The following is a 27,164-nucleotide window of genomic DNA, read 5'->3' as shown; positions in this document are numbered from 1 at the left end:
AGGGAAACAAACGAACTCTTTAATGGGATAATGAAAATCTTTTAATTGAGATGGCCTTTTGGGCCTATTGCGCTCATTGGGTTGGAATATGTGTTAATAAATACTTTGGGCGTTTTCAATCTTTCTTTTTTCTTTGGGACTTCACGTCACCTACAAAAGTTGTTTGATGTTCCTTTGTGGGCAAATAGTCATTTACGCTTATGATTCAAATTAATTGTATCATTAGTCCTAAAAATTATTTTAAATTTATTTTTAAAATTTTAAATATTTTAATTTTATGTCAAACTATGACTCATTATAAATTGTTTTTTAAATTTTTGGACATTTTTATTTCATCATCAGATTATCTTTATATTCTAATCGCATCCTCGGTTAATAAAATCATTACAATTTTATTAATTTCTACGTAAACTCTTATGCTTATTATGTAATAATAGGGTGTTTCATAAATGATAACCAATATTACGTTTAAATAAAATAACAATTTATCTTTGAAACGTAGAAATAATTATAAATAAATTGAGAGGACAAAAATAAAACCAAAGGATCTTTCAACTTTATTCTAAATAATGGTTCGGAGATGTGTTACACCATTTATTTTCATTATGACATATGACATATGATATGATTACATAATACACATTAGTGTGTACATGGCAGTTAACGATTTTTTAAAGGCTTTATTAACATGATACCTGATTAGTATATATTGACGGTTAGATATGAAATTGGAATATTCAAAAATTCAGGGACATGAGTCATAGTTTGAGGATGAAAGCGAAACATTCAAAATTTAAAGATAAATTTAGAATTAGGGCCAGAGTTCGAGGACGTGTGGTGTAATTAACTCGATTATGGAGTAAGGAAATTATATAGTTCTATTGCATACTTTGTTTTCTTTACTTTAAGGTTGATATTCCTCCATTTAAATATTGTTTCTATTTTGAAAATGGTTCGGTGACAAGCAATACAAAGTTTCCCTGCAAAGCGTATGTGCCCTTAAATAAGCAAACTGAGCCTTACAAAGCATTGCTACAAAATGCTTTGAAGTAAGCCTTTCTGAAATTAGTTAATCGTTATACCATGGTAAAAAGTCATTTTCTATTGGATTAATTGCCAAACTAGCCCCTTAACTATACCCGATTTTCACTTAGGTACTTCAAGTTTCAATAAAAAGAGGGTAAAACCCTTAAAATACATGAGGTTAAAAATAACCATGCAATATGAGGTTAAAAAAGTTTATTTTCCTTCACGGTAAAGCTTGGTGTTGTATGTAGGATTAGGTTGATACGTACCTTTCAATCTCAAAGCTTTAAATTATTTTAAGATCAAATCGGATACGGGTAGTTTCTTTCAATGTTTTGCTTCTTGGTATAACAATCTCCACCTCTACGACTATCAATGGCAACTCAGTCTCTTTCAGTATTTTGCTTACAAGCTTTGACATATCAAAGACTCCTTTGCATTTCTTTTACCTAATCAGCTTCATTCTCTTGTTCTTAACAAATTGCCATAGTTCACCCCTTTTTAAAGCTTATATAAATAACTCGTTTGTTTCAACCTTCATGCCTCACATCCATACAAGCATTGACATTTTCATAGTTTTAGCTCGGCTCGAATGGCGATCGGTGGCAATTCCGTTCCCAAAACGACCCTTTTTCTCGTTGGTTTCATTGCATTCATTACTTTGCCTGCAGAAGCTGCTGTGAAGATGTACCAGTTTGACGTGAGTTAACTCAGAAATGAATGTTTCGTTCGTTTGAATTCTCGTGATTTCGACTCGGAAATGATGTGTTTTTTTTAACAGATTCGAGTGAAGAATGTTAGCAGACTGTGCCATTCAAAGCCGATTGTGACGGTAAACGGGAGGTTTCCAGGGCCTACAATATATGCTATAGAGGGAGATAGAGTTATTGTCAATGTTACGAACCATGCAAAATATAACATGTCGATTCACTGGTGGGATTTTAATAATTTATATGCAGAAAAAAATTTAAACAAAGATTTCTTATAACGTTGTTTGATGATTTGTTTAGGCATGGATTGAAGCAATATCGAAATGGTTGGGCGGATGGACCGGCTTACATAACGCAGTGTCCGATTCAGACCGGGAATAGCTACGGTTATGACTTCAATGTAACAGGACAAAGAGGAACTTTATGGTGGCATGCGCATATTCTTTGGCTAAGGGCTACCGTGTATGGAGCCATTGTCATCATGCCGAAACCAGGAACGCCATTTCCGTTCACAAAGCCGAATATGGAACAGATTGTTGTATTAGGTCGGTTCTAAAGTCGATGTTTTTCAATTGGTTTTAGAAGTTCCTTGTTGTGATGATGATATGATGGTGAAAACTGTGCTCATGATGCAGGGGAATGGTGGCACACAGATGTTGAAGAGATTGTCAATCAAGGAACTAAGATGGGATTGCCACCAAATATGTCGGATGCACACACTATCAATGGGAAATCCGGACCTCTTTTTCCATGTTCCGAGAAACGTAAGCCGAAACTCGAAGAAACTTTTGTCGAAAAACATGTTTTCACATGCAATGCTCAGTGTTCAATCCTGAATGTTTATGTTTTTCAGATACATTTGCGATGGAAGTTGAGTCCGGGAAAACGTACCTGCTAAGAATCGTCAACGCTGCCCTCAATGACGAGCTTTTCTTTGCGATAGCAGGTCATAACATGACAGTAGTTGAGGTCGATGCGGTTTATACAAAGCCGTTTGTCACTCAAGCGATACTGATTGCACCGGGGCAAACCACAAACGTTCTAGTTCAAGCCGACCGATCCCCAGGCAGATATTTCATGGCTGCTAGGCCTTTCATGGACGCTCCACTTCCTGTAGACAACAAAACAGCTACAGGGATATTCCAATACAAAGGAATCCCCAACACCGTTCTTCCTACACTTCCTCAATTACCAGCTCCCAATGACACAGATTTCGCTTTGAGTTACAACAAAAACCTGAAGAGTTTGAACTCTGCAAATTTTCCCGCAAATGTGCCCCTTAAAGTCGACCGAAAACTGTTCTACACGGTCGGTCTTGGAAAAGATCCTTGCCCAACATGCGTTAACGGAACGAGAATCTTAGCCTCGTTGAACAATATTTCATTTGTGATGCCTAAAATCGGACTTCTCCAAGCTCATTACTTCAACACCAGTGGAGTTTTTAGAACCGATTTCCCTGATAAACCTCTTAAGCCATTTAACTACACTGGTGCGCCTTTGACAGCTAATCTTGGCACTGCACATGGGACAAGGCTTAGCAAGATTGCCTTCAATTCTACAGTTGAGCTAGTGCTGCAAGACACTAATCTCCTTACAGTTGAGTCACATCCATTCCATCTCCATGGCTACAACTTCTTCGTCGTTGGAACCGGTATTGGAAACTTCGACCCTGTTAAAGATCCAGCTAAGTACAACTTGGTTGATCCTGTTGAAAGGAACACCGTCGGTGTTCCGACCGGGGGTTGGACCGCTATTCGGTTTAGAGCAGACAATCCAGGTAATTCTTTAAATTATTCATGTCTGATATAGGAACAAACTTGGAATCGAGTAACATAAATCTTAATTTCGTTGAATTTTCCCGTTTTAGGTGTTTGGTTTATGCATTGTCATTTGGAGCTCCATACAGGCTGGGGATTGAAAATGGCATTTGTGGTTGAAGATGGCAAGGGAGCTGATCAATCAATTCTGCCTCCACCCAATGGTTTGCCACCATGTTAAACCGTTGAAAAAGTTTCTCAAAGTTCAACAAAGACCAAGTTTGTGTATAACATGTATCTTCTGCTTACATGCATGCTATCATGCATACATATATATACGTGTGTGTGTGTATGCATGTGTGATGTGTGTATGAAGTATCTATATTCAGCAAAAGTTGCAGGACATACCTTGAGGAAAAATTTAGGGGAAAAGATTGTAAATTTCTAATTGTTTTATACTCACAATTGTAATATGAACTCCAAGAAAGGTTCAATGTTTTACTTGTGTAGTTTGAGTTGCAATCCATTATTGGAAATGAAAAATATTATTTTAATATTTTCTACATTATGGTATTATTTATTGCAGATGGCTTGTCAAAAGCATTCTAAAAATCATTAAAAAAATGACACTTTATAATTATAATTTTTTTTGGATAATCAATTTATATTCATCCAAAGAAGCAGCAAACTGCTACAGAAAACGTAAGAACAGTTATATCAGGCCCCAATCAATGTACAACTGCCTATTCACATTATCCTGCCTATTCATACTATATCTATACATTTTAATTCTAACAGCCTCTTTAATAATATTGACAATAGAATCAGCCGAACGCATCACACTTCTAAAAATTCTGCGATTACGCTCCTCCCATATATAGTAAATGAAACGAGTCCAAGCTAGTTTAAGGATCTGAACGAGTAGGGATTTACCTTTTAAATTCCTTACCAACCAACCGAGCAAATCATCCCAGTTCAGCCAACGCTTTTGCAGCCCACAGCTGCAAAATAGTGTTCCAGACCTCCTTCGAGAAAGAGCAGTCCAAGAAAATATGCGTTTTGGATTCTTGCTCAACACCACAAAAGACACAATTAGCATCAGTCACCATGCCAAATCTGCTCAGCCTCTCCTTAGCAGGCAACCTATCAAGAATTGCCATCCACGTGATCAACGAGAACTTGGGAATATGGACAGGGAACCAGATGATACGGTGCCAGGCCACTTTGCTTCTCTTTTCCCGAATCTTATCCCAAATCCAGCTCCCATTTACTTGTGACCAACAGACAGAAGCAGCAAATAACCCTCTTGCCTCCTCACGCAACTTAATTAGTTTCCTGAGTATCCAGCTTAAGTGAGGTCTACTGTCAATGTTCCAGTAATCCTCAACCTTAAGACAGTATGCCTTAATCCAGGCAATCCATAGAGATCCAGCATCTGTTAAAATGTTTTTAATAATAATTATTATTATTATAATGTTTTAGAATAAGTTGTGTGAAATTTAAAAAAAAATCACGACCGCGACACCCACAGTGACCGCGATAACATCTATTATACCCGCAATCGCAATAAACGCGACCCGATCGAAAACACGACCGCAAACACTATTTAAATCCATGGTAGCAACAATGAGATTTTTGTGCTTCACCTTCCTCTAGGTTCTCCTAGGAAAATGATACATACGGCTTAGTAACTTATGTTTTTGTTCGTTTGATGATGCAGGGCCATGCCAACATTTATTACTGTAGCTGATTTGGATAGGTTGCTAGAATCAAGAGATTCTAAATCTGTTGATAGGTCGGGCTTTTATTCAAAACCACCTCCTTTCCTAACTCAAAGCTTCGGAGGAGGAACAGTAGTACATCAGCTACAGAATGGAAGGTTAATCGCCCCCAAATTTCACCTGCACTGTATGCTACTCCTGAGGCAACTCCACTACCTGATTCACCTGAACTTAGTTTACTACAAATGTACCCAGATTCAAGTGATGCTAGATTACAGTTGTGTTGTATCCTTGATACCCTGTTAAGCAATAAAAAAGATTGCTGATGTTCTGGACTAGTTGAGAAAACATTTTGTGAGCATAATTTTGAAAGCGCATTCGGTTGAAGTTCTAACTCATATAAATTAGGGACATGATATGATTTCAAAGGTGCACTTATGTCAGTAACCTAGGATTTTATTCGGCTTCATGCTAATTGTTGCCTCCCTCCAAAAGAAAATTTTGGCCCAACTTTTGGTGGGGCTTGAAAAATGAACAGCTTCTTTCATATGAACAGTTCTTGTTGTTTATGCATTTCCAGGACATTGTAAGTGAACACCCAGTACGGTTCTTTGTTGCTGAAATTATCAGAGAGAAGATATTTCTGCAGTCTCGCAACGAGGTTCCTTATGCATGTCAGGTATGGACTATAGTTATCAAGGTTGCTAGAAAGATCATCATCTGTAGCCAACCAAACTGGATTTCATCTTCATATTTTTCCAGGTAAATGTGGTGAACTACAAAACAAGGCCAAATGCAAAAGATTTCATACAAGTAGAAATTGTTGTTGAGAAAGACTCCCAGAAAATCATCCTCATTGGAAAAGTAAGAATTATCCTGTGTTTTTCAGACAATTTGCAATTTGCTTGATTCATTTCAATGTCCTTTGAGCTTGTTGAATATGTTTGAATAAAGAGTAACATTTGACCAGTGTTTGATATTTTCAAATCAACTAATTTAAAATATGGCATCTAAATAATGTACACTTGCATGTGCATGCTTACATTCTAAGCCTCGCATTTGATGCTTTGTTTCCTTTACCATTCAACTGAGGGAAAGCTCTGAAAATACTTGCAACAACTGCTCCACTTGACATAGAATATTTCCTACAGAAGAAAGTCTTCCTCGAGGTGCGAACTTAAATCAAAATGCTTCTCTTAAATTATAAATGGTGCAATGTGCACGGTTTACTTTTTCTGCTAAGAATTGTTTCTTTGGAGATATAAAGACTGTTCTCACAGCTGTCCTTTGAAAAATGGCACCCCAATAAGGGATGTTAACCTTATTTTTAAATCCATAGTCCCAAATCTCAGTCATTGGCTAGTCGAACTGAGATTGCATTTCTCCTGCGTTTGATTCCCAGAGTGTCAATTGTTAATGCAAGGATTATCTCTGCTTTGAAGGTCTAAAAACCATTTTCCGAATTTGTTTTCCCCTTTACGGTCATTAACAGCATTTTCACTGTCATTGTAACTAAAATGCCGGCATTAAGGAAATTCATTGATCCCATTGATTTTATCAAGCATGGTTAGTACTAGCCTGCAATATTAATCTGAAACAACAAATTCTATATATAGATTGGAGTGAAAGTTAAAGAGAATTGGCGGCAAGATGAAGGGCTTTTGAAATATTATGGCTATGGAGGGCAAATTCGAGCACTGTAACATCGTCCCTCATTTGGTACAGTTTTCTTCTTCTTTTTTTTTTTTTGTATAATTTTTAAGAGTAGTTTATGAAAAATGTTTGAATCAGTTTTGACTAGTGTTGGGGTTCAAGAAATTGTACTTCGGCTATATCGTCTTATATGCAGTTTTGCAAGGCCCTATGCCAACATTTCAAGTGAACAAAGGGATCCTAGGCCCCCATTTGGTGGGAGAGGCCAAACTTGGTGCATTTCTACTTGGGAAATACAACAAAAATGAAGGGCTTTGATTCAAGCTCGATATATATAAGAATATAATATTTCATAATTTCTTAAGAACTAGAAGAAAAGTGATGGGGTTAATTTGTTGGTTGGCCATTTCTTGGTCCACCATTTTCGCATAATTGTTAAACAAGGTATCTAAGTTTATCCCATCTCCAAAATGGTGGCAAAGCATGGATTCTTGGATTGCCCTCACCGTCATGGCCACTGCTGTGCCATAGCTATCCCCACCTTTGACTTGTTTTTTGATCTCCAACATTTCCATCCTTTCTAATTTGAACGAACCTTCTCTTCTCACTTCATCTTCTACTTCATTTCTTGATGCTGCATAGAAATGAACATCGTAACTATCGAGCTTTTCCTTCTCAATTTCTCCCTGCAGAAACAAATAAATGGAATCAAAATTCATTGTAGATTGAAATTTAGGTAATTTCTTAAGAGTGCATGCAGGGATAGATGCAGAATTTTATGCTAAGGGGTCGAATTTATAAAATTCTTGGGGTGTGAAAACAGATTATCAATAAAAGATGTCTAAATTATACAAGAATCTGAAAATTTCAGAAGAAAACCGTTCCCTTCAGTCTCCTAGACCATCCCTGGATGTATGCATGAATAATTACATGATTAAAATGTTAGATATCAGGGACCCCTGGATGTATGCATGAATAATTACATGATTAAAATGTTAGATATCAGGGACCCCTGGATGTATGCATGAATAATTACATGATCGAAATGTTAGATATCAGGGACCTGTGAAACAGATATGGCTAAACATTTTGAGAGAATTTCCCAAAAGAAAGAGTTGCCTCTATCGACATGTCCTTGGCCTATTCTTCCCAATGTAATGAGCACCATTCTTCCACCTGTGACAAGCTCCTCTGATCGTGATTTCAGGAACAATGAAAAATCCTCCTGGAATTGATTCCAGTATGCTTGGGAAACGCTTGGAGGGCTCAATTCTGATATGTAAACGCCTCCTTTGTTGATAGACTTGCCATGCTCATCGTAAAGACCTGGAGGTACCTGCATGGCATGCATATTGATAATTATAGGTCAAGTTATGGTTTAAGTTCCTTTACTATTACTTAGATTGTGAGTACTCAAGCATATTCGATCTCACGTTCTCTTATAAATTGTAGATCGGAAAAGAAAAAGATTCGAACCTTGGAGAGCCAGTGCAAGCTGTAAGAAGAATATATGAAGTGCAAGCAATTATTGGGGAACAGCCTTCCATAAAACGAACCAGGACAACCTGATATGAAAACAGCCGGACACCTTCCATTTTTGTCTTTCTTAAGGTCCCTATAGAAATCAGGCAAGGACTTAAACACCGAATTGAAGTCATTTGTGGGAAGATCATTTAGGAAAACTCGAAACTCGGGTGAGGGTCGAAACATCTTATGGCTACTTCCTTGGACAGCTTCAACAATGTCTTTGATGAGTGACAAGGAGTTTGGTCCCGAAGAACAGCCTAAATCAGCTATGCTTAGGCTCTTGGGATTAACTTCTTTGTAAAGTTGTTGCATTGTTTCCAAGGTTATGTGTTTCACCATGTCTGAAGCATTTTTCTGGTACAAAAAAGAAAAAAGAAAAGAAAAAAACATTGAAGATTATAGGACAAAGAAATGGAAGAAAATGGTGAGGAAATGGGAGGCCAAACCTGGAGAGATGAATTCTGGGCATAACTGGTTTTGCCCACTCCTCCACTCATATGAAACACTTTCTCTACATCCATGTCGGAAAAGCTTACTCTTGGTTCTTGATTTACACCCTTTTTAAAGCCAAAATTTAATGATGAAAGCTTGTTTTACAAATTTAGTCACCCAACTATCACATTGGTTTCATTTTGATCACCAACTATTATTTTTTTGTAACTTGTCAAAAAAATGATGATGATATTGATGTGTCACTATAAGATAATTTCATGTCAACATTTCTATTTATTTTTTAACAACATATGGTCAAATCAGAATCAAAATGTAACTTTAACTATGCTTTTTAAAAAAGGCTTAATATAAAAATAAGTGTTCAAATTATACTTCTTTTTTCATTTAAGCGCCTAATTTGTTTTTGTCAATTTAAGTGTGTAACTTTACAAATATTATCATTTAAGTTCCTACGATGTAACAAATGATAAATTTTTATTTAAAAAAGTCAACTAATCAGTATTTGACACGTGATTTAATTTTTTTATTTCCTTTAATTTTTAAAAAAAAATCATAAATTTTTAAAAAAAATCTTAACTTTTAAAAAAAATCTTAACTTTTCCTATTCTTCATAAAATATCCCAAGACCTTCAATTCACATGTCGATTATCACCATTATCGATGATCACCCACTCACTCGCTGACCAGACTCTGATTATTCACACATTGATTGGGATGGATATGTATTGGGATTTGGGTTTAGGAATTTTATGATTTTGAAGCTACAACTGACAGTTGATGATGGGTGGGTAGGCGACCGATGGGGCGATAGCGGTGGTGGATGGCCGATGTGTGGGGTAGAAGCTTTAGAAGTAAAGATTTGAGGACTTTTTTGAGAATTTAAAAATATTTTGGATTTTTAAATAATAATAATTTAAAATTTTTAAATATAAATTTATAAAAGGTGTCAATATTGCATTTTGAGCGATTGACAATTTTTTTTATGTTTGTTACGATTTAGGTACCTAAATGATAGCATTGAAAATGTTATTAACTTAAATTGATAAAAAAAATTAGATATTTAAATGAGAAAAATGATATAATTTAAATACTTATTTTAATATTAAATCTAAAAAAATAGATAACCGAAATAAAATCTAACGTGATAATTTTGTGACTAAATACTGGACTTAATTTTTTCTCTCTCTCGGGATGGTGGGAGAGCATTAATTTATTTGAATGACTTTTGATTTGTTTCAGGTTGAATCATATTTAAAAGCATCGGTGAACACATATTGTTTTTTTCATTTTTTTTTGAAGTTAATATTTTTTTTAGATATTGTTCATATATATACATTAATTTAAGTTCATCGTATGTATGAAATCATCATGTGTTTTATTCTATTAGTTTTTACAATTATTTAAATTTTTATGTACAAATTGAAACATATTACACGTTTAAACACACATTCAATTCTATTTTTTCTTATATATATTATAATAGAACATATTAAAACTTAATCAATAATATTTAATAATTTCTTAATATATATGATTTGTCGTGGTTATATATATATGGGCGTATGCATAATTTTATATTAGGAAAGATGAATTTTTAAAATTTAAAGAAAATGAACTTATAATATTAAAATTTTAGACATGAAAATAAATTATTAATAAATTATTTAAAATATATAATAATTTAAATTTCATAATACTAATTGTGCCGCCCATCCTTCGTGCTACAAGTCCATTAACTCAATGCGGCAGGGCCCCCGCTGAAAAAAACACAAAAAAGCAAAACAAAGCTTATCTCAGATTTTGGTAGTGCTGCTATTGGTTACTGATGGGACATCCATTCAAAGTATTTTCAAACCAGAGTACTAAAGTCGTGCTCTATTTATTAAGGGGAAAAAGTAAAATTAATATAATATATTAAAGAAAAATTAAAAAAATAAAAAAATTTATATCCCATTATTTTTTTAAAAATAAAATTAAAATTTTGAACCACTAGATTTGTCATAGGTTCTACTTTGTATGCTCTTAGGAAAAAAGTTAGTGTTTTAAAAGTTCACGAAAATAGATTAAAGTTGACTAATTATATGTCCTTTAAATGTTATTTTTTATATTCGGTTTACAATTCAAAGTTTGTGCGGCATTTGAAGACCTGATGACGACAGTCATGTCTTTTGGTTGGGATTTGTTCTTGGTTGGGCGAATGGCATGCATGCATGCGCCATGAGCCGTCAGATTCAGCCATATGCTCAGTATCAAATGGAGGATTGTATTAAAATTTAATAATTTGTTAGGAATGTATCGGTTCAAAATTTAATAATGTTTTAGTGTCTAAATAATAATCGAGAAAACATTAGATATATATTTTTAGTGAAGAATTTTTTTTTGTATTAAAATGTTCTTCGAGGTATAATTTATACACTTATTTTTATATTAAGCGAAACAAAAATATATGAATTACGGAAAGAGGAGTGGTCCATTAAAACCAGTACGAGGCGTATGCACCGCACAAAGAGGAGCACAATGAAGCATTGAAACGAGGGCCCTCATTCCGGTTTCACTCCTAGTTTTCTATTTTTGCCATTTTCATAGGCTTTCCGTTTTTAATTGCAAATACATAGTGCGTTAGGCTATCATGTCGAAGCACCAACTTTGCTTCCTCACCGCATCTTCTTCTTCTTCTTCTTCTTCGCAACTGGTCATCGGCAAAATTATGGCCATTTCCAAATTTGGGTTGCACATGCAAATGAACCTTCTTCATTGTCTTTCATCATTTAAACCATGCATATTCATAGTTTTGACTTTGTTGATAGTTTGGTGTTGTCGAGAGTTCTATTGACTTCGATTTATAAGTTTATAAAATATTGTTCATCGAAAATATATTATGAGTTTGTAAAACCAAGACATTAATATAAATTATTACCCTCTTTCACAGTTTTAATTTTTAGAGTTCATGATGAATTTAAAAGAATAAAAAGAATATATATATATAATATTATTAATCTTGGATAAGTACAAGAAATAACAACAATTCATTTATTATCAAAGTCGTTTAGTTTGTGCAAAATAATATATTTTTAAAAGGTTTAATTAAGAAATAAAAAATAATTGTTAATGTCGAGTGATCGATTTGTTATAAATCAATAATGTTAGTGATCAAATCGTTACATTGAAAACATTAGTGAAGAAAAGAAAAATTTACTCAAATATAAGTTACCATTTATATAATTTACCTAATTAAGAAAAAATGCCGAGTTTCCCTCCTCTTTAGTATTGTGAGTTTAGGGTTAATTTCTAAAATTTAAGGTTAATTATTAGAAATTTAGCAAAATAGAAAACTAAGAGTTATTATTACAATTTAAAGAAAGTTTGATCCGTAGAAAGTATTAGGGTAAACTATATAGGTGACCACTCAGCTATTGTCCCTTTTTATTTTGACCAATAATGTTTCGATTTAGTCAATCAAACCATCCAACTATTTAAATGGTTCAACCAAGCTATATGCTGTTAAAATTTAATGAAGAAGATAACGTTTCAGTTAATAATTTTAGTATAATTACACGTTTGGATCATGATACTTGTATATTCTATCAAGTTGGTCCCAACCAGAGGGTTAAATTTATTTTAATTTATTAAAATTAGGACCAAATTGATAGAATATATAAATAACAAGGATCAAAGGTATAATTATACTAAAACTTTTATCTGCCATGTCATCATTTCCTTTAATGTTAACGGGAAATAACTTGATTGAACCATTTAAATAGTTAGATGGTTAGATTAACGAAATTGAAACATCGATGATCAAAATGAAAGGAAACAATAGTTGAGTGGTCACCTGTCTAATTTACCCAAATATTATTTTAAAAAATAATATAAAGATGACAGTATTAACTATAAAATTTATAGAAAGCAGACAGCTTTAGGTTTGCTTCATTGTTAAAAATATATAAAATTTATCTAATTTCAACAAAATATAAAGATGAATTCTCAATTAAAGAAAATATTTAATTTAGTATAAAATATATTATTAATTTTTATTTTCAGTATTAACTATAATTTGAAAATATATAACATTTATTTAATTATATATAAATTATTAGATTTGCTTGAGTGGTTTAAGTATTTCTCATTTGGCCCTTTTTTTCAATATAAGATGTATACAAAATGTTATAATCTAAATTTCAAATATAAAATTTGATTTAGTAGTTCCTGTGTTCCTAATCCTCTTCAAGTCCTTTATCAAATGTTAACCATAACATGGGTTCTTTCGTCAACTGTTATACTATTTTTGTTAATTTTTATATTAACTCTTCTTTAAATATTAACAAGTATGTAACCAAAGAAATATTAACAAGTAACTTAGTTGACATCATTTAAGTAATTAATGTTATAATTAATAAAATTTAAAAAATAATAATTAAATTAAAATCTCTTATAATTATTAAGTGGTGACAATGTAATTAACCTAAAATGTTTTGGACAAAGCCATGCCCCATGGACATCTCCAAGCCAACGAATGCCAATTGCCAAGGAATGTTGCATGAATTTGCCGCGAAAAGAGGAAACTGCCGTGTGGTCTGAGATGAATTCCAAGTCCCAACATTTTTTGAATGGAGAGGCCTTGCATTTCGCTCCAATTTCTAATCTGCAATATGCTTCAAAAGTTAAAACAAAGCGGCCAAACCTGTCGTCAAGACGAGCGTTGAATATTTAGTCAAAGCTCATCAATGGCGAATTGCCAAATAAAGAAGAGAAACAGATTCATTTTTCTTCTTTAATAATTGGAATGTCGTTTTCTGCCTCTTTGTCTCTCCGCCATTTTCGAACACGTAAGCTAAGAAATCCCATGGAAAATGAGTTACTGTGCTTTCTGTTATATTAATATACCCACTATCCTCCTTCCCACGTCGCAGAGGTACGTCCTAGTTTTGTTTTCTTATCTGTGTTTTATGTTTGCTTAAATGTTTATTAGTAATATTCAGTTTCGAATTTGCAGAGATTTGGGTCCAAGCGGTCGATTGATATACTATAAGACGACTGCTTGAATCTTCTGCCCTTTACTGTTTCTTTGTCTGCAAAAATTCCTTAATAGATTCAAATAATGGCTGAGACCCAAGGTTTTCTTATTCTAAACCTTCTTTTTCCTCCTTTTAACGTTTTTTTTGGTTAGATCTACATGCATGGTTAGATTTCTATTAACGTGTTTATAGGTATGGGAATAGGACATGAATTAGAAGCCTTTTTATTTTTTGCTGGTTAATCTCATTGTACATTTTCTTGTTCCTTGTAATGTATCGATTTTAGGACATTTCTGTGTTGTCCTATGGGGTTGGGACGTCTCTCCCACGTATGCTTACGTCTAAGGATTTGTCACTGGAAAGTGTGCCTATGTTGATTCGAATGAAGAGCTTCTCATTTAAGGGAGATCTTTTCTCAAGGCAAGTACCAATTGAGCTACTTGTGTTGCGAAAAGGTCCGGAGAAGTTCTTAGTTTGAATAAAGGGAGGTGCATTTTGGAATGACAGATCCTTAAGGGATCAGTGGTGCTTAAAAAGGACGATATCATAAAATAGAGGTGCATTTTGGAATGACAGATCCTTAAGGAATCAGTGTTTGCTCAAAAAGGAAGATATCTTAAATGAAAGTGTATGCGAGTGAAACGTACTGGAACCGGGTCATAACCCTTTGAATAGATTGTTGTCATTGGTGGAGAATGCTTATGTTGAATGTTGATTTGCTTGATCATTTTTTATGCCATAACTGTATTCCGGTGATATATTATTTGGTTGTTGTTTTTTCCCAGTAATTGATGGCCGATCAGAAACCAAAAATATTAGAAGATGAGAATGCTTGGACTGGTTTCGTGTTTTTGGTATATATGCATTTCAATGTTAATAATTTGTTCACTGTATCAGATATGGACGGGTCCGCTAAGACGACGACAAGGAGTGCATCCAATAAACTCCGAAATTCAATGTCAAAGAGAGGTAGGAGGAGCAGTAAAGTAATGTCTATTGAAATTGATGATGAGCGAAGTCCGGAGGAGTTGCAGTCGGTTGATGCCTTGCGTCAGACACTTATATCGGAGAACAAGCTACCTGCAAGACATGATGATTATCATACATTGCTCAGGTTTCTATCTTTCCGAACTCTTCATTTCCCTTAGAAGTACTCGTGTCTGACATATTTGGATATGAGTACGGAAGTAAAATCTTCTAAATATAAGAATTTTTTTCTTAAAATACGAAGCATGTCTATTTCGGACCGAGTTTGTATGACATAGGTTCATTTATTTTTGTTGTAGAGAAAAACTCTGTTATGCTATAAGACTTTAAGTTCTGGCCTGTATTCAGGTCTAAGCAGGATGATTAATGGGTTAAAAAATCAACCCAATTGTAGAATGCAAGTTCAAGAAAGATTTGAGCAGCAATGCACAGTCTGATTTAAGTGGCCATTTATCCTCCAAGATTTCAGTTAATAAGAGAATGTTCAACTCTATTATGTTTAAGTTTCAACATTACTGACCTCTCTATAATGCAGGTTCTTGAAGGCTAGAAGATTTGACATGGAGAAAACAAAGGAAATGTGGACTAATATGCTCCAATGGAGGCAGGAATTTGGTACCGACACAATTATTGAGGTATTCTTCTTACAAAGCATAGAATTCTTCTATTTGTTTAAGGTTCCTGTTGAATATTGCCTTTTTTGAAAATTCTCTAGAAAATGACTTATTTTCTTCCTTTAGGACTTTGACTTCAAGGAGCACTCAGAAGTGTTGAAATATTATCCCCAAGGGTACCATGGGGTAGATAAGGATGGACGACCAGTTTATATAGAAAGACTAGGTATGGTAGATGCTGGCAAGCTCATGCAAGTCACTACAATGGACCGCTATCTCAAATACCATGTAAGGGAGTTTGAGAAGACCTTCCAAATGAAGTTTCCAGCTTGCTCAATTGCAGTCAAGAAGCATATTGATCAAAGCACAACCATCTTGGATGTGAATGGAGTGGTAAGTGAGATTCAATAATGACTATATCGATAATACAACAAATTCAATACTCACTTAACAAATCCGAACTCAGTTATTTTTACAAATATAGAAAAAAAGGAAACTTTTAATCATGTATAAGAATGTCTTCTGTCTTAATTTGGAGTTAATGACACAGGGTCTTAAGAGCTTCACTAAAGCTGCAAGGGACCTTGTAGGTAGTCTTCAGAAGATTGACGGTGATAATTATCCTGAGGTACTGATTTCCTTAACATTATTCATGCATAATAGCAAGGTTTTTTTTTGTATGATGTTTCAAACTTTAAATGACGGAATGGCTATGTGCAATGCTGTTGCCTTTTCTGCAGACTTTAAACCGCATGTTCATCATCAATGCCGGTTCTGGATTTAGAATGTTGTGGAACTCTGTCAAGTCTTTCCTTGATCCTAAGACCACAGCCAAGATCAATGTAAGAATACATATTACGTTCTCTTCCTCACACCTGAATTTGCAATTTTTAACTAATAAGAAACTAATTGGTGAAACCAATTACATCCCAGGTTCTTGGTAACAAATTTCAGAAAAATTTACTTGAAATAATTGATGAAAGGTATATTCCCATCAGATTCTCTGAATTTTGTTTATTTTTCATGTTGCAACAAATTACCTGTGTTGCTTCCTTCCTTTTCGTATATGTTTACCTTTTTGCTGATGTTCGGGCTTTATATCAGTGAATTACCCGATTTTTTGGGAGGCACTTGCACTTGTGCTGAACATGGTGGTTGCATGGTTTCCGACAAGGGTCCATGGAAGAACCCAGAGATCATAAAGGTGATCCAGTCATTTGTTTTTCTTTCTGTTTTATCAGTTGCAGTCATATTGACTATCTAGTATTGTTTGTAATCAGGATTCAAGGCACTCCTAATCGTTTCTTTTTTGACTTGCAGATTGTTCAAAGTGGTGCACATAAAGGCTCAAAGCAATCTCAGGCTGAAAGCACTGAAGAGAAAACGGCTTCAGAGGACAAAACTGTGCCCACGGAGGTTCTACTTTCTCTATCAACATGCACTTCTCTTGCTCTTTTTCCCTCAATATTGATGACCTATGTTACTCTGACTCCTATTATTTCATCGATTGACCAAGTAGTTTGTTTCACAGACTACACCGGCTAGTGATTCCTTGGGTGCTGAGCCAGTTCCAGATGCAGCAGATAAACCATCAAATAATCAAATTGAGCATTTGGAACCCGCCCCTGTACTGGATATTGTAAGTTTAGCACCCTTCTTTCTGAATATTGTCAATTATTGGGAGATTTCAGGACCTAAAATGTGAAAAAAGTGATGAAAAATGTCGCTACCTTAGAGGATTCAATGCAAGGCCTATCAACGTAGTACTTGAGCAGAGCTCCCAGATATCTTGACCTGATTGAATTTACATGCTTTCCCTTGACCTCCTCCATTTCTTCTGAAATTCCCAGGTCCCAAAGACCTCAATGGAAATTGTTCCAGTGGTTAAAGAACCTATGGATTTGGCTTTGCAGAAAAGAGAGCAAAATGAAAATTTTGCTCCTCTACCAAAAGGTACATGGCTTACTCAAATTGTGATTTGCTCTGCATGTTCCTTGATGAGGCGTCAATGTCACATTTTCCATTTTCTTAGTGTTATAACGGTATCTAAGGTACTATATTAGGATTCTAAATTATAGCAGGTGCTAAGGTTTATTGTGGAATTGCAGATTCTTTTACCAAGAAAGAAAGTTGCAAGAAACCTGATGTAATTAGCTCTCCTCTGTTCAATGGTTTGATGACCTTTGTTATGGGAGTTGCCACCATGGTAAAAGTGACACGCAACATGCCGATAAAGGCCAGTGATGTCAGGCCTGCACTTCCGGCTCCCTCAACGGTTAAGATTGAGGAAATACCACCCCAACCAAGCATCACTCCTAATGAGTTGAAGTCGGTCATGAAACGTATGGCTGAGTTGGAAGCGAGACTAGCTGCTATCAACATGCAATCTACAACAATGCCCCCTGAGAAGGAAGAAATGTTGAATTCTGCTCTAAGCCGGGCTGATGCCTTGGAACAAGAGCTTATGGCAACCAAGAAGGTAAATTGTTGCTATATTTTTTATGGAATCATGTACGTCATATAATTATCAGATTAGCACAAGCCATAACTGCATCTATCTATATTGCTTCTACTCTTCATTTTTCTTGAAGCATTATAATTAGACTCATATCTAGGGGTTTAGTCCCTTCAAGTACCATCAAAATACATGGAAATCTTGGAAATTTTTTAATAAACTCATATCAAACACTCGTTCCCGAGTGTGAGATATAAAAAAGAAGAAAAAGGAACTGCAAAGCTTTATCTTTAGTGTTCCGGTGTTGTACGGACTTAAAAGTGATTGCCGTTGCCATTGCCTTGCATTTTCAGGCTCTAGAGGACTCATTTGCTCAGCAGAAGGAGCTCGCGGAATATATTGAAAAAAGGAAGAAGAAGAAGAGGACTTTATTGGTAAGCTATTAAGATCATAATATTGCCCCTTTTTCTTATCGTTCGCTTATGAACCTGTCTCATTTCGAAACCTCGATTTGCATTCCTAGTTTTGGTGAAGGATGAGACGCCTAAGCTGACAGACGCCGAGGAAATAGGCGGTGGAACAATTTGTTTCTTAACAAGGCCAAGCCACCCCACACCCTTCAAATGCACTCTGGACGTCTAGCAATGCTCTCATAAGATGCCAATCTATAGTTTTGACTGGATCATTAAATTGGCCTGCAAGGACCAATGTACATATATATTATACCTGTCCCCCTGCATGAGTCCGACCTTCTTCTATTTTTTTTTATCTTACTGGTTTAGAAACCAGGGCTTAGGAGGCAAGGAAATGAAACTTCCCTAGAAACATGCTGGGGAATTTAATTATTATCGGTGTTAATCTAAATACAATTCTTTTATTGAAGTTAATATACATATTTAATCCATAGTCTCTGTTATTTTGATTTGCTGTCATTTTGTGTTCCATCAAAGTTACCGTGTTGACAATAATTACTTGGTCCATACGCCCAGCCATTCTTTGAAAAAGTTACCAAACTGTCTAACCATGAAGATAAAAATCATTTCTTTCCACTTCCCTCAATTAATTTGCTGCCATAGAGTTTCATTTGCTAATCTTCCTCTGCCAGATCGAGATAATCGGATGGATGGCAAAAGGTATCCCGCTGTTGGAGAATGTGTAGAAGTTCATATAACAAAGTCCACAAGAACATCACTTCATGGGGACGCACTAGCTATAACCAAATTAACCACTTTTTACAACGTGGAGAATGCAGCAGTTGCCTGTGGTATCTGAAGTGGAAAACCGGTCGCATTTTACGGCTGTGCACCCGTTGGTCTTCTAACTAGTTTCATCTATTTTCCATGAAATTACAACCATTCTCGTTCTTGTTTCATAATACTAAAATAGCTTATTGCTATTAATTGCTAGGTCCTTGAAAGAGAATTTGGTAGAAGATTGTTGAATAAAAATGCCATAAATATTATATAGAATTTAGTACTCGATTCATTTATATTTACAAACAAGTTCATTTATTAACTTGTTTATCGACTTGTTTTTGTTTATCCTGTTTTCTTTTTTCTTTTACATTTTAACTATCGGTGAAGCTATGAACTAAATTGAATATGTAGTGAACTTTGAAGTTCAATTATTGAAGCTTAAGGTGCTTAAGGACTGATGTTGTAATTTCACCACTTTTCTTTGGCTTGCTAATAAAAGAGGGAAAAGAGTGTTGATTGTTGACCATGCTTGCTAACCTTAAATGAACATATTCATTTCACTTAGCGATCATGAATATGTTCGTGAATGCTAAATAAATTGAACAAACACACCTTTAAAAATAAACAAATAGACATTAATTAAATATAAACAAATTCAGAAACAAACATACAAACATGAATATAGTCTTATTCGTTTAAGTTCGATTCATTTACACCCATAACAGGACAGAATGAGATCTTTAATAATAAGCTCCTTCAGACATGAAAGATGTGATAATAGAACTAATAATCAAGCAGCAGTAGTACTAGAGGCAGCCATATGCTTTAACAGTCTGTTGAAGCTCGTCTTTCTGTGCTCCTACTTCTCCCAAAATCTTACCCTCCCTGAGAAACATGAAAGTCGGCATTGCCTCAACAGCCCAATCGGCAGCAACATCCTGAGAAAAAAAAATATCGAATCTGATCGACTTGTACATACCCAACACACCTCATAGAATATTGGTGATTTTAATTCTGGATTTTTAACTTCAACTCATCAACATCCACCTTAAGAAAGGTGACAGAAGGGAATTTCTTGGCTAGTTCCGCCAGGAAAGGTGAAATAAAGCGGCAGGGTCCACACCATGATGCAGTGAAATCAACCACCACCTTCATTTATCACATCACCTTAAAGTACTGGTAATTACAATAGAAGGTGCAAAAATGAAAGCTGAAAAAGTTTTCGGAGAACAGGCTATGGCATCCGATTTGGATATGGAAATCTCATACTGATGGATTTAAAAATATTTTTGAGGGTGAATATATTAATAACACAATTTTTGTACGTAGATAAACGCAAATAAAATTTCAAATCGAGTATAATTAACAGAAAAATATTCAAACTTTATGTGGACTAAACTAGACGTATTGTATATTCATATCCAAATATTCAAGTGCCCATTTTAGATTTAGGGAAAACAAAGGGTCAAGTAACGGAATTTGTCACCATAAAGTCACTTTTATTTCCTTAGTGTACGTTCCTATTGTCGTTCTTAAGCACCTTTCCCTTTTATCAGGACATTTTTGTATACAAACCTTAACAGCAGGGACGGAGCTCTGTTATAACCCCAGAAAAATTGCCCCCTGTTTCCTTTTTTTATTTATTAAAAAGTGTATATTTATTTAGATTTTAGTCTCCCTTTTCTATTGTGAAATAGATTTTTGACTCTACTCTTCTTAACAGAAAGATTCAACAAAACATTTTAAATATTAAGCCTGTGGCTCTTTGTTTCACAAATATCCTCTGTATCAGAATACGTTAATCATAAATGATAAATTATTTAGATTAAAATTCCAAATCCAGAAACAAATGAAAACAGATCAGATCTGGAAAAAAAAAACAAAATAATCATAAACGAAAGCTAAATGAAAAATCGAATAAAATATATTAGAGAAAATGAAGGGAAAAAAACCGGAAACAAAACAAAATACCAATTTTTTGGATTCGTTGCATTTCTGAAGCTGCTCGTTCCAAGCCTGAAGAGTGTGGCAAGCAATCACTTGGCCTTCCTCTGCTGCCATTTTAGATTAGTTCTTCAAAGGAGAATGGGAACCGAATTCAAACGTATAAAATAATACTATAAATTCGCCACGCAAAAAATGCTTCTCTCGGTTTTTGTCTCATTCCCTTCGCTCTCTTTAAATAAGCAAATTCAGCTTTCGGCAATGGGATGGGCCAAGAGTTTCGGTTAATTACGATTCTACCATTATCTATGTATAAATCTAGGGTAAACTACGTATTTAATACCTAAACTATCAATTTTGATCCGATTTAGTACTAAAATTTTTAATTTTTACAAAATCATACCTAATGTTTAGTTTTTGTTTCATTTTAGTGCCCCTCGTTAAAAATTTAACAGACGGTCTGATACGGGGCATAGCTCTGGTGGATAGACGACCAATTCGAATGGTGGACCACGAGAGAATGACGAGCTAACCAACATTGTAACACCCCAAACGTACCCGACCCGGATACGAGTCCGAGATGTCACATTGACTTTTTAAAACAGTATTCTTATAAAATATCAAAACATTTGAACTCATATTAAGAAAATACTATCATATATTGTTGAATTATGTTCGTTAAACCCAATTTGAAAAAATACATTTTTATGAACAGTAAAATACGTTATGTACAGTACCATGAACAGTGAAAATTTTGAATATCAATTGTGTATCGATGCACTACTACAGTAACTTTCGTAAAAATACATATAAACTCGTAAAAATCTAAGCTTTCATCCGTATAAAATTTATCAATTACATATTCGCATTTAAAACATTACAAAACTCAATTAGAATATATCGGATTAATCCTTTATTTACATGCCAACTACTTTCCTTATTACAACATACATACTATACATTTCTTTTCTGATCTAATATTTAGAAAGGAGAAACTGACTTGTCTTGCATAACTTTTACCAATCTTCCTTTTCTCGGAACCTACGTGTGAAACAATCATACGCTAAGTCTACGACTTAGTGAGGCATATAAAACATATAATAAAAATAATGCATTTCATATCTATATGAACATATCATCTACTCATTCAATCATGTCACATATGATTCTATGTAAATAATAATAACATGATAACATATAATAATGCAAACACTTTTATACTTTTTTGTAAGCCCATGTACATTACTAAGAACTTAAGGTATGTAAGTACATTGAGGTTGTGCACTATGCTGTCACCATAGCTCATGTGGGGTCCACTAAGGGCTATGAAATTTGTCCCGAATGACATATGTAACTGTCCATATGTTTCGAAGAACATAGATAAACTGTCCATATGTTCCATAGAACATAGGTAACCCTCGACTCTTGGCATGCCAACTATACTACTAACTCTCATATCATATAACATAGACATTATCATTTATACATTTCATATCACTTGTTCTTTCTCTTCTGTCACATACCACATGTATGTGTAACCATCTATGTCATTTCATATAACATGTAATACATATTGCATATTCATGTAAGCGTGTAGATCATGTAACATTTTCATATAGTCACATAGTTTATCTCATTTCACATTGGTCATGTCTCATAGCATATATCACATATGCATATAATCATGTAACATATATAATAACCTATATCCATTTCATGTATTCATGCACATATAAGAATCACAATCAAATAACATTTTATGAGTCACTTCTTACCATTGTAACTCCATCACTGGCTCATCGCAAGCCAATGTTCGTTCAATAATATAAGTACAATTAAAATTGCACTCACCTTAGCCTTGCTTTGATTCAATGCTAATTCTTTGATTGTTCCGAAACTTGTTTAGGCTCAATGTCTACATAACATAAATTTCAAGACGATTTTCAGAAGCCTAAACCTTATAACTTGGTATTAATAACTTGAGCTAATTTGATAAACCATAAATTCACTTTTCCTTAAGAAGTGTATCGATGCACTCTGTATCCATCGGTACCCAAAATAACTTCGAAATTTCCATGTATCGATGCACCTCTTAATGCATCGATGCACATTCAAAAATTATCTTAGTGCATCGATGCACCTGCCCAGAATAGACTATTTCATCCGAAAATCATCAACACTTCTCCCAAATTTTCATGTATAAAATCCTTACTATGCTACTAAATTCATCTATAACAACTTTAACAAATTCCTATCATTCCAACACCTTATAATCTTCCATATTTCATCTAAATTCTTAAGGCTAAGAATCATACCAAATTTTTCATGTTATCCAAATTTTAATTTAACACTTATAACTTTTTATTCACACCTATGACAAGTCAAATTTAGTTTTAAATTCAACTTATCAATTCTTTTCCAAGAATTCACTTAAAAACTCATTTTCTTTAATCTTTCATAACTTCTTCATCTTTTGATTTTAAGATAACTTAAGCTTTCCTTAAGCTTAGTTATCATCTAATGATCAAAACCCACTCTTAAAATTAACAAATAATCAACAAAATAGAAAACTCACATTTGCTCTAGCTTGGGCACGTTGGAGAAGAGAAGAAGATGAAGAATGAAGAGTGAAGAGATTTATGGAGGAATCTCTTAACCTTATCCCTATATATATCATTATTTTATTCATTTATTAGTCAAATGATTATTTTGCTCTTTAATTCCTTTAATGATTACTAACAACTTTTAGAAAATCTCTACATAAATCATTTAATTATTCAACTGTTCTACTTTTATCACGAAATTATGAAATTTTACAATTTAGTTATTAACCCGGTAACGAGGATGTTACAAACATAGTCTAGTTTCAGGCTCATTACACGGTTGACGATGGAGATCAGAGGATGAAAAACTCAAAGAGTGCATCATCGATTTGGAGATATTGAAGTATTTTCCGTTGAAATGGAGGTCAAAATCACATTTAAGGGTCAAAAAGGTACATGTCGGAAAGTTTGGGCTTCATCAGCTAATGAATGCGACAGCCGACGATCGTTGATTTGACAGTCGACGAGCCCGTTCGTTATGTATTTAACGGCGGGTATTAAAATAAAACAAAATGATTTAGCTAATAATTAAGAGTACACTGCTGATAACAAACTAACAAAGCTAATAATTAAGGTAACAGAAATGTTTTGCTTAATTAAATGACAATTAAATCGCTTAATACGCTATATAATAAGAGCACAAATCTGGTTGGCCTGGAAGACGTTGTATCGAGGTTAACTATTTTTTTCTTAATTATAGCTTTAGTCCCTTTATCATATTGAAAGTTGAAATTTAATCATTTTATTTTAATTTATCATAATTTAAGCTTTTTACTTTTATAAATATTATTAGTGGGTCTAAATTGATAATTTGATGATATTAAAGTGATGACATGTTCGTCTCTGTTTTAGAGTTCTATGGACTCATATTTAAAGTCACATGAAAATTCATTCAACCATATCAACCAGTAAATAATAAATTACACATTATATGATTAAGTTTTTTTATATAGAAAATGATTAAATCCATCACTTTAACAAGAACAACTATTGGTGTTATCAATTTAACAACATTATAACAATAGAAGGATTAAATGGAGTGAAAACAAAATCTAGCATAAAAAGGGACTAAAATAAGAATTAGCCTTTTTCTAAATACTGGGGGTTGGTAAAAAAACAGTATAAAACCTCGACAAAAACACTAGTAAACGTTCAGAGTTTCAGTTTTACAAAGAGTCGAAATTTCCATGTCTGCAAAAATCCAGAACATGGAACCAATACCCATGGCACTGCTTTTCGTCGTCATCCCTTTCCTCTTCCTCCTACGTCTAATTTATCAGCTCGGAAGAAAACCATTTCCTCCAGGACCCAAAGGGTTGCCGATCACCGGCACCATGCTGATGATGGACCAGTTAACTCACCGTGGACTCGCCAAGCTCGCGCGCAGGTACGGCGGCATATTTCACCTGGAGATGGGGTGTATACACATAGTCGCCATTTCAAACCCCGAGATGGCTGGACAAGTTCTTCAGTTTCACGACAGTATCTTCTCCAACAGGCCAGCCACCATCGCCATCAGCTATTTAACGTACGACAGGGCCGACATGGCTTTCGCCCATTACGGACCGTTCTGGCGACAGATGAGGAAGCTTTGCGTGGTGAAGCTTTTCAGCAGGAAAAGAGAAGAATCATGGGAATCCGTGAGAGATGAAGTGGAGAATCTCGTTCAAGCTGTTTCATCCTGTGACGGGAAGGCAATAAACGTGGGTGAGTTGATCTTTAACCTGACCAAGAGCATCACTTATAGGGCGGCCTTTGGGTCCAGTTCCCAAGAAGGGCAAGACGAGTTTATCAAGATCCTGAAAGAGTTTTCGAAGCTGTTTGGTGCTTTCAATATTGCTGATTTTGTTCCTTGGCTCGGTTGGGTTGATCCTCAAGGGCTCAACGCCAGGCTCCAGAAGGCTCGTTTTGCGTTAGATAAGTTCATTGATACCATCATCGATGATCATATCCAGAAGCGGAAGAGCTACGTTAACGGCGGCGGCCGCGGTGGCGATTATGGTGAGACCGACATGGTTGATGAGTTACTTGCCTTTTACTGTGAAGAAGCCAAAGTAAATGAGTCGGATGATCTTAATTCAATCAGACTCACCAGAGACAACATTAAAGCCGTTATCATGGTACGTCCCTTCAACGTAAATATGAAACAGTGGTTAGAATTATATGGTCAAATTATGGTTTTGATCCCTCTACACACAAATTTGAGATATAGTTTCTAGATTTTAATTTTGCGCAATATCTTTCATTTGTCTCTAATTGGTATAAAGAGCTCATAAGATTAACAAATTTTCTCCTTAAAATACGTAACAACAATTCTAACATGCAAACTTTGGAATTTTTTGTGTTGCATGACTGATTTTGTAAAAATAAATCACCATTTTAATTGTAAAAGTAAACCCTTTTTTTTATAACTTATACTAATCAATGACATAAAATCTAGAAACTAGATTATAGGGACTAAATATCAAATTGAGTACAACAGAGGAATCAAAATCAGAATTTCAGCAAAAATTATATCACCATTTTTAATTTTATTTGTTTTGTTAGGATGTGATGTTCGGTGGGACAGAGACGGTGGCATCGGCGATTGAGTGGGCATTGACGGAGCTGATGAGAACTCCGGAGGATATGAAGAGAGTCCAATGGGAGCTGGCGGAGGTGGTGGGCCTCGATCGCCGTATGGAAGAATCCGATCTCGATAAACTACCCTACCTAAAGTGCTGCCTCAAGGAAACACTCTTGCTCCACGAGACGGCGGAGGAGGCGGTGGTGCCAGGGTACAGAATTCCGGCCAAGTCGCGCGTTATGATCAACGCATGGGCCATTGGCAGAGACAAGGATTCATGGGAAGATCCCGAGAGTTTTAGGCCATCGAGGTTCCTAAACGAAGGTGCGCCGGACTTCAAAGGAGGCAACTTCGAGTTCATTCCTTTCGGTTCGGGTCGGAGTTCGTGCCCGGGCATGCAACTCGGGTTGTACGCACTCGATTTGGCCGTGGGTCACTTGCTTCACTGTTTCACGTGGGAGTTGCCAGATTTGATGAAGCCGACTGAGCTCGACATGAGTGATGAGTTTGGACTCACTGCACCTCGGGCCGCTCGACTCAATGGTGTGCCGATGAAACGTGTCGTTTGTCCACTCTTTTGAATGGAAATCCCAAACTCAAACAAAATTCATTTGTCTTTTAATGGCTGCTTTTTCAGAATGAAAAAGAGAGCAACAATGTAGAAGAAGACGGAGTTCATGTGATCTTTTTTTTTTCTTAATAAAAAGATCAATAAAAATAAGTATTTAAATTATATTTTTAACCTTTTAAGTATTTAAAATATTTTTATTTAAATATGCTAACTACTTAAAGTATGACACGTGAATATTTATATTTATAATTTTAAAACGACCTAAATATTTTCTAAAATATATATAAAAAATAAAACTCCTCGTCCTTTAATTCCAAAATCAAGTTATCATTATCGAATATATCATTTATTTATTATCGATCATCG

General features: G+C 34.8%; 6 protein-coding genes across 6 annotated transcripts; 4 read left to right on the top strand and 2 right to left on the bottom strand.

Annotated features, from left to right (window-relative positions):
- Window positions 1-1,559: 1,559 nt before the first annotated feature.
- Window positions 1,560-3,818, top strand: LOC120137685 (laccase-11-like). The gene is made up of 6 exons (XM_039153384.1): window positions 1,560-1,726; window positions 1,808-1,959; window positions 2,037-2,281; window positions 2,372-2,500; window positions 2,590-3,513; window positions 3,604-3,818. Exons 1-6 carry the CDS (start codon window positions 1,619-1,621, stop codon window positions 3,732-3,734), a joined length of 1,689 nt encoding a protein of 562 aa, XP_039009315.1. The 5' UTR covers window positions 1,560-1,618; the 3' UTR covers window positions 3,735-3,818.
- Window positions 3,819-5,670: 1,852 nt separating this feature from the next.
- LOC120137824 (GTPase ERA-like, chloroplastic) lies at window positions 5,671-7,037 on the top strand. The gene is made up of 4 exons (XM_039153477.1): window positions 5,671-5,893; window positions 5,977-6,079; window positions 6,304-6,383; window positions 6,831-7,037. The coding sequence occupies exons 1-4, from the start codon at window positions 5,783-5,785 to the stop codon at window positions 6,915-6,917; spliced, it is 381 nt and encodes a 126-aa protein (XP_039009408.1). The 5' UTR covers window positions 5,671-5,782; the 3' UTR covers window positions 6,918-7,037.
- A 119-nt stretch (window positions 7,038-7,156) lies between these two features.
- On the bottom strand, window positions 7,157-8,928 carry LOC120137862 (salicylate carboxymethyltransferase-like). The gene is made up of 4 exons (XM_039153507.1): window positions 8,841-8,928; window positions 8,344-8,748; window positions 7,931-8,203; window positions 7,157-7,553 (listed from the first exon to the last, which is right to left on the bottom strand). The coding sequence occupies exons 1-4, from the start codon at window positions 8,913-8,915 to the stop codon at window positions 7,218-7,220; spliced, it is 1,089 nt and encodes a 362-aa protein (XP_039009438.1). The 5' UTR covers window positions 8,916-8,928; the 3' UTR covers window positions 7,157-7,217.
- A 4,788-nt stretch (window positions 8,929-13,716) lies between these two features.
- On the top strand, window positions 13,717-18,793 carry LOC120137716 (phosphatidylinositol/phosphatidylcholine transfer protein SFH12-like). The gene is made up of 15 exons (XM_039153411.1): window positions 13,717-13,759; window positions 13,841-13,961; window positions 14,760-14,976; window positions 15,385-15,484; window positions 15,590-15,856; window positions 16,014-16,091; window positions 16,204-16,305; window positions 16,397-16,446; window positions 16,568-16,667; window positions 16,784-16,879; window positions 16,995-17,102; window positions 17,314-17,416; window positions 17,545-17,942; window positions 18,272-18,352; window positions 18,442-18,793. The coding sequence occupies exons 2-15, from the start codon at window positions 13,946-13,948 to the stop codon at window positions 18,448-18,450; spliced, it is 1,725 nt and encodes a 574-aa protein (XP_039009342.1). The 5' UTR covers window positions 13,717-13,759; window positions 13,841-13,945; the 3' UTR covers window positions 18,451-18,793.
- A 1,057-nt stretch (window positions 18,794-19,850) lies between these two features.
- On the bottom strand, window positions 19,851-21,251 carry LOC120137717 (thioredoxin H1-like). The gene is made up of 3 exons (XM_039153413.1): window positions 21,086-21,251; window positions 20,141-20,263; window positions 19,851-20,052 (listed from the first exon to the last, which is right to left on the bottom strand). The coding sequence occupies exons 1-3, from the start codon at window positions 21,173-21,175 to the stop codon at window positions 19,921-19,923; spliced, it is 345 nt and encodes a 114-aa protein (XP_039009344.1). The 5' UTR covers window positions 21,176-21,251; the 3' UTR covers window positions 19,851-19,920.
- A 3,579-nt stretch (window positions 21,252-24,830) lies between these two features.
- Window positions 24,831-26,884, top strand: LOC120137692 (cytochrome P450 84A1-like). The gene is made up of 2 exons (XM_039153391.1): window positions 24,831-25,781; window positions 26,209-26,884. The coding sequence occupies exons 1-2, from the start codon at window positions 24,849-24,851 to the stop codon at window positions 26,806-26,808; spliced, it is 1,533 nt and encodes a 510-aa protein (XP_039009322.1). The 5' UTR covers window positions 24,831-24,848; the 3' UTR covers window positions 26,809-26,884.
- The last annotated feature ends 280 nt before the right edge of the window (window positions 26,885-27,164 follow it).

This window comes from Hibiscus syriacus, unplaced genomic scaffold, assembly GCF_006381635.1.
Source record: "Hibiscus syriacus cultivar Baekdansim isolate YM2019G1 unplaced genomic scaffold, ASM638163v2 tig00110676_pilon, whole genome shotgun sequence".
In the NCBI taxonomy this organism is placed as follows: Eukaryota; Viridiplantae; Streptophyta; class Magnoliopsida; order Malvales; family Malvaceae; genus Hibiscus; species Hibiscus syriacus.
The sequence above is the reverse complement of the archived record's forward strand: the minus strand, read 5'-3'. Positions and strand labels throughout refer to the sequence as shown.

Coding starts and splice junctions, on each gene's coding strand:
- LOC120137862 (XM_039153507.1), bottom strand. CDS start 8,915: ATGGATGTAGAGAAAGTGTTTCATATGAGTGGAGGAGTGGGCAAAACC. Junction 8,204..8,343: donor GCTTGCACTGGCTCTCCAAG/GTTCGAATCTTT, acceptor CATGCCATGCAG/GTACCTCCAGGTCTTTACGA. Junction 7,554..7,930: donor TAGCCATATCTGTTTCACAG/GTCCCTGATATC, acceptor TTGTTTCTGCAG/GGAGAAATTGAGAAGGAAAA.
- LOC120137692 (XM_039153391.1), top strand. CDS start 24,849: ATGTCTGCAAAAATCCAGAACATGGAACCAATACCCATGGCACTGCTT. Junction 25,782..26,208: donor ACATTAAAGCCGTTATCATG/GTACGTCCCTTC, acceptor TTGTTTTGTTAG/GATGTGATGTTCGGTGGGAC.
- LOC120137717 (XM_039153413.1), bottom strand. CDS start 21,175: ATGGCAGCAGAGGAAGGCCAAGTGATTGCTTGCCACACTCTTCAGGCT. Junction 20,264..21,085: donor GCAACGAATCCAAAAAATTG/GTATTTTGTTTT, acceptor TGATAAATGAAG/GTGGTGGTTGATTTCACTGC. Junction 20,053..20,140: donor TGGATGTTGATGAGTTGAAG/TTAAAAATCCAG, acceptor TTTTTTTCTCAG/GATGTTGCTGCCGATTGGGC.
- LOC120137685 (XM_039153384.1), top strand. CDS start 1,619: ATGGCGATCGGTGGCAATTCCGTTCCCAAAACGACCCTTTTTCTCGTT. Junction 1,727..1,807: donor TGAAGATGTACCAGTTTGAC/GTGAGTTAACTC, acceptor TTTTTTTAACAG/ATTCGAGTGAAGAATGTTAG. Junction 3,514..3,603: donor GTTTAGAGCAGACAATCCAG/GTAATTCTTTAA, acceptor TTCCCGTTTTAG/GTGTTTGGTTTATGCATTGT.
- LOC120137824 (XM_039153477.1), top strand. CDS start 5,783: ATGCATTTCCAGGACATTGTAAGTGAACACCCAGTACGGTTCTTTGTT. Junction 6,080..6,303: donor AATCATCCTCATTGGAAAAG/TAAGAATTATCC, acceptor TACCATTCAACT/GAGGGAAAGCTCTGAAAATA. Junction 6,384..6,830: donor AGAAGAAAGTCTTCCTCGAG/GTGCGAACTTAA, acceptor TTCTATATATAG/ATTGGAGTGAAAGTTAAAGA.
- LOC120137716 (XM_039153411.1), top strand. Junction 15,857..16,013: donor TCTTGGATGTGAATGGAGTG/GTAAGTGAGATT, acceptor TTAATGACACAG/GGTCTTAAGAGCTTCACTAA. Junction 16,306..16,396: donor AGACCACAGCCAAGATCAAT/GTAAGAATACAT, acceptor ATTACATCCCAG/GTTCTTGGTAACAAATTTCA.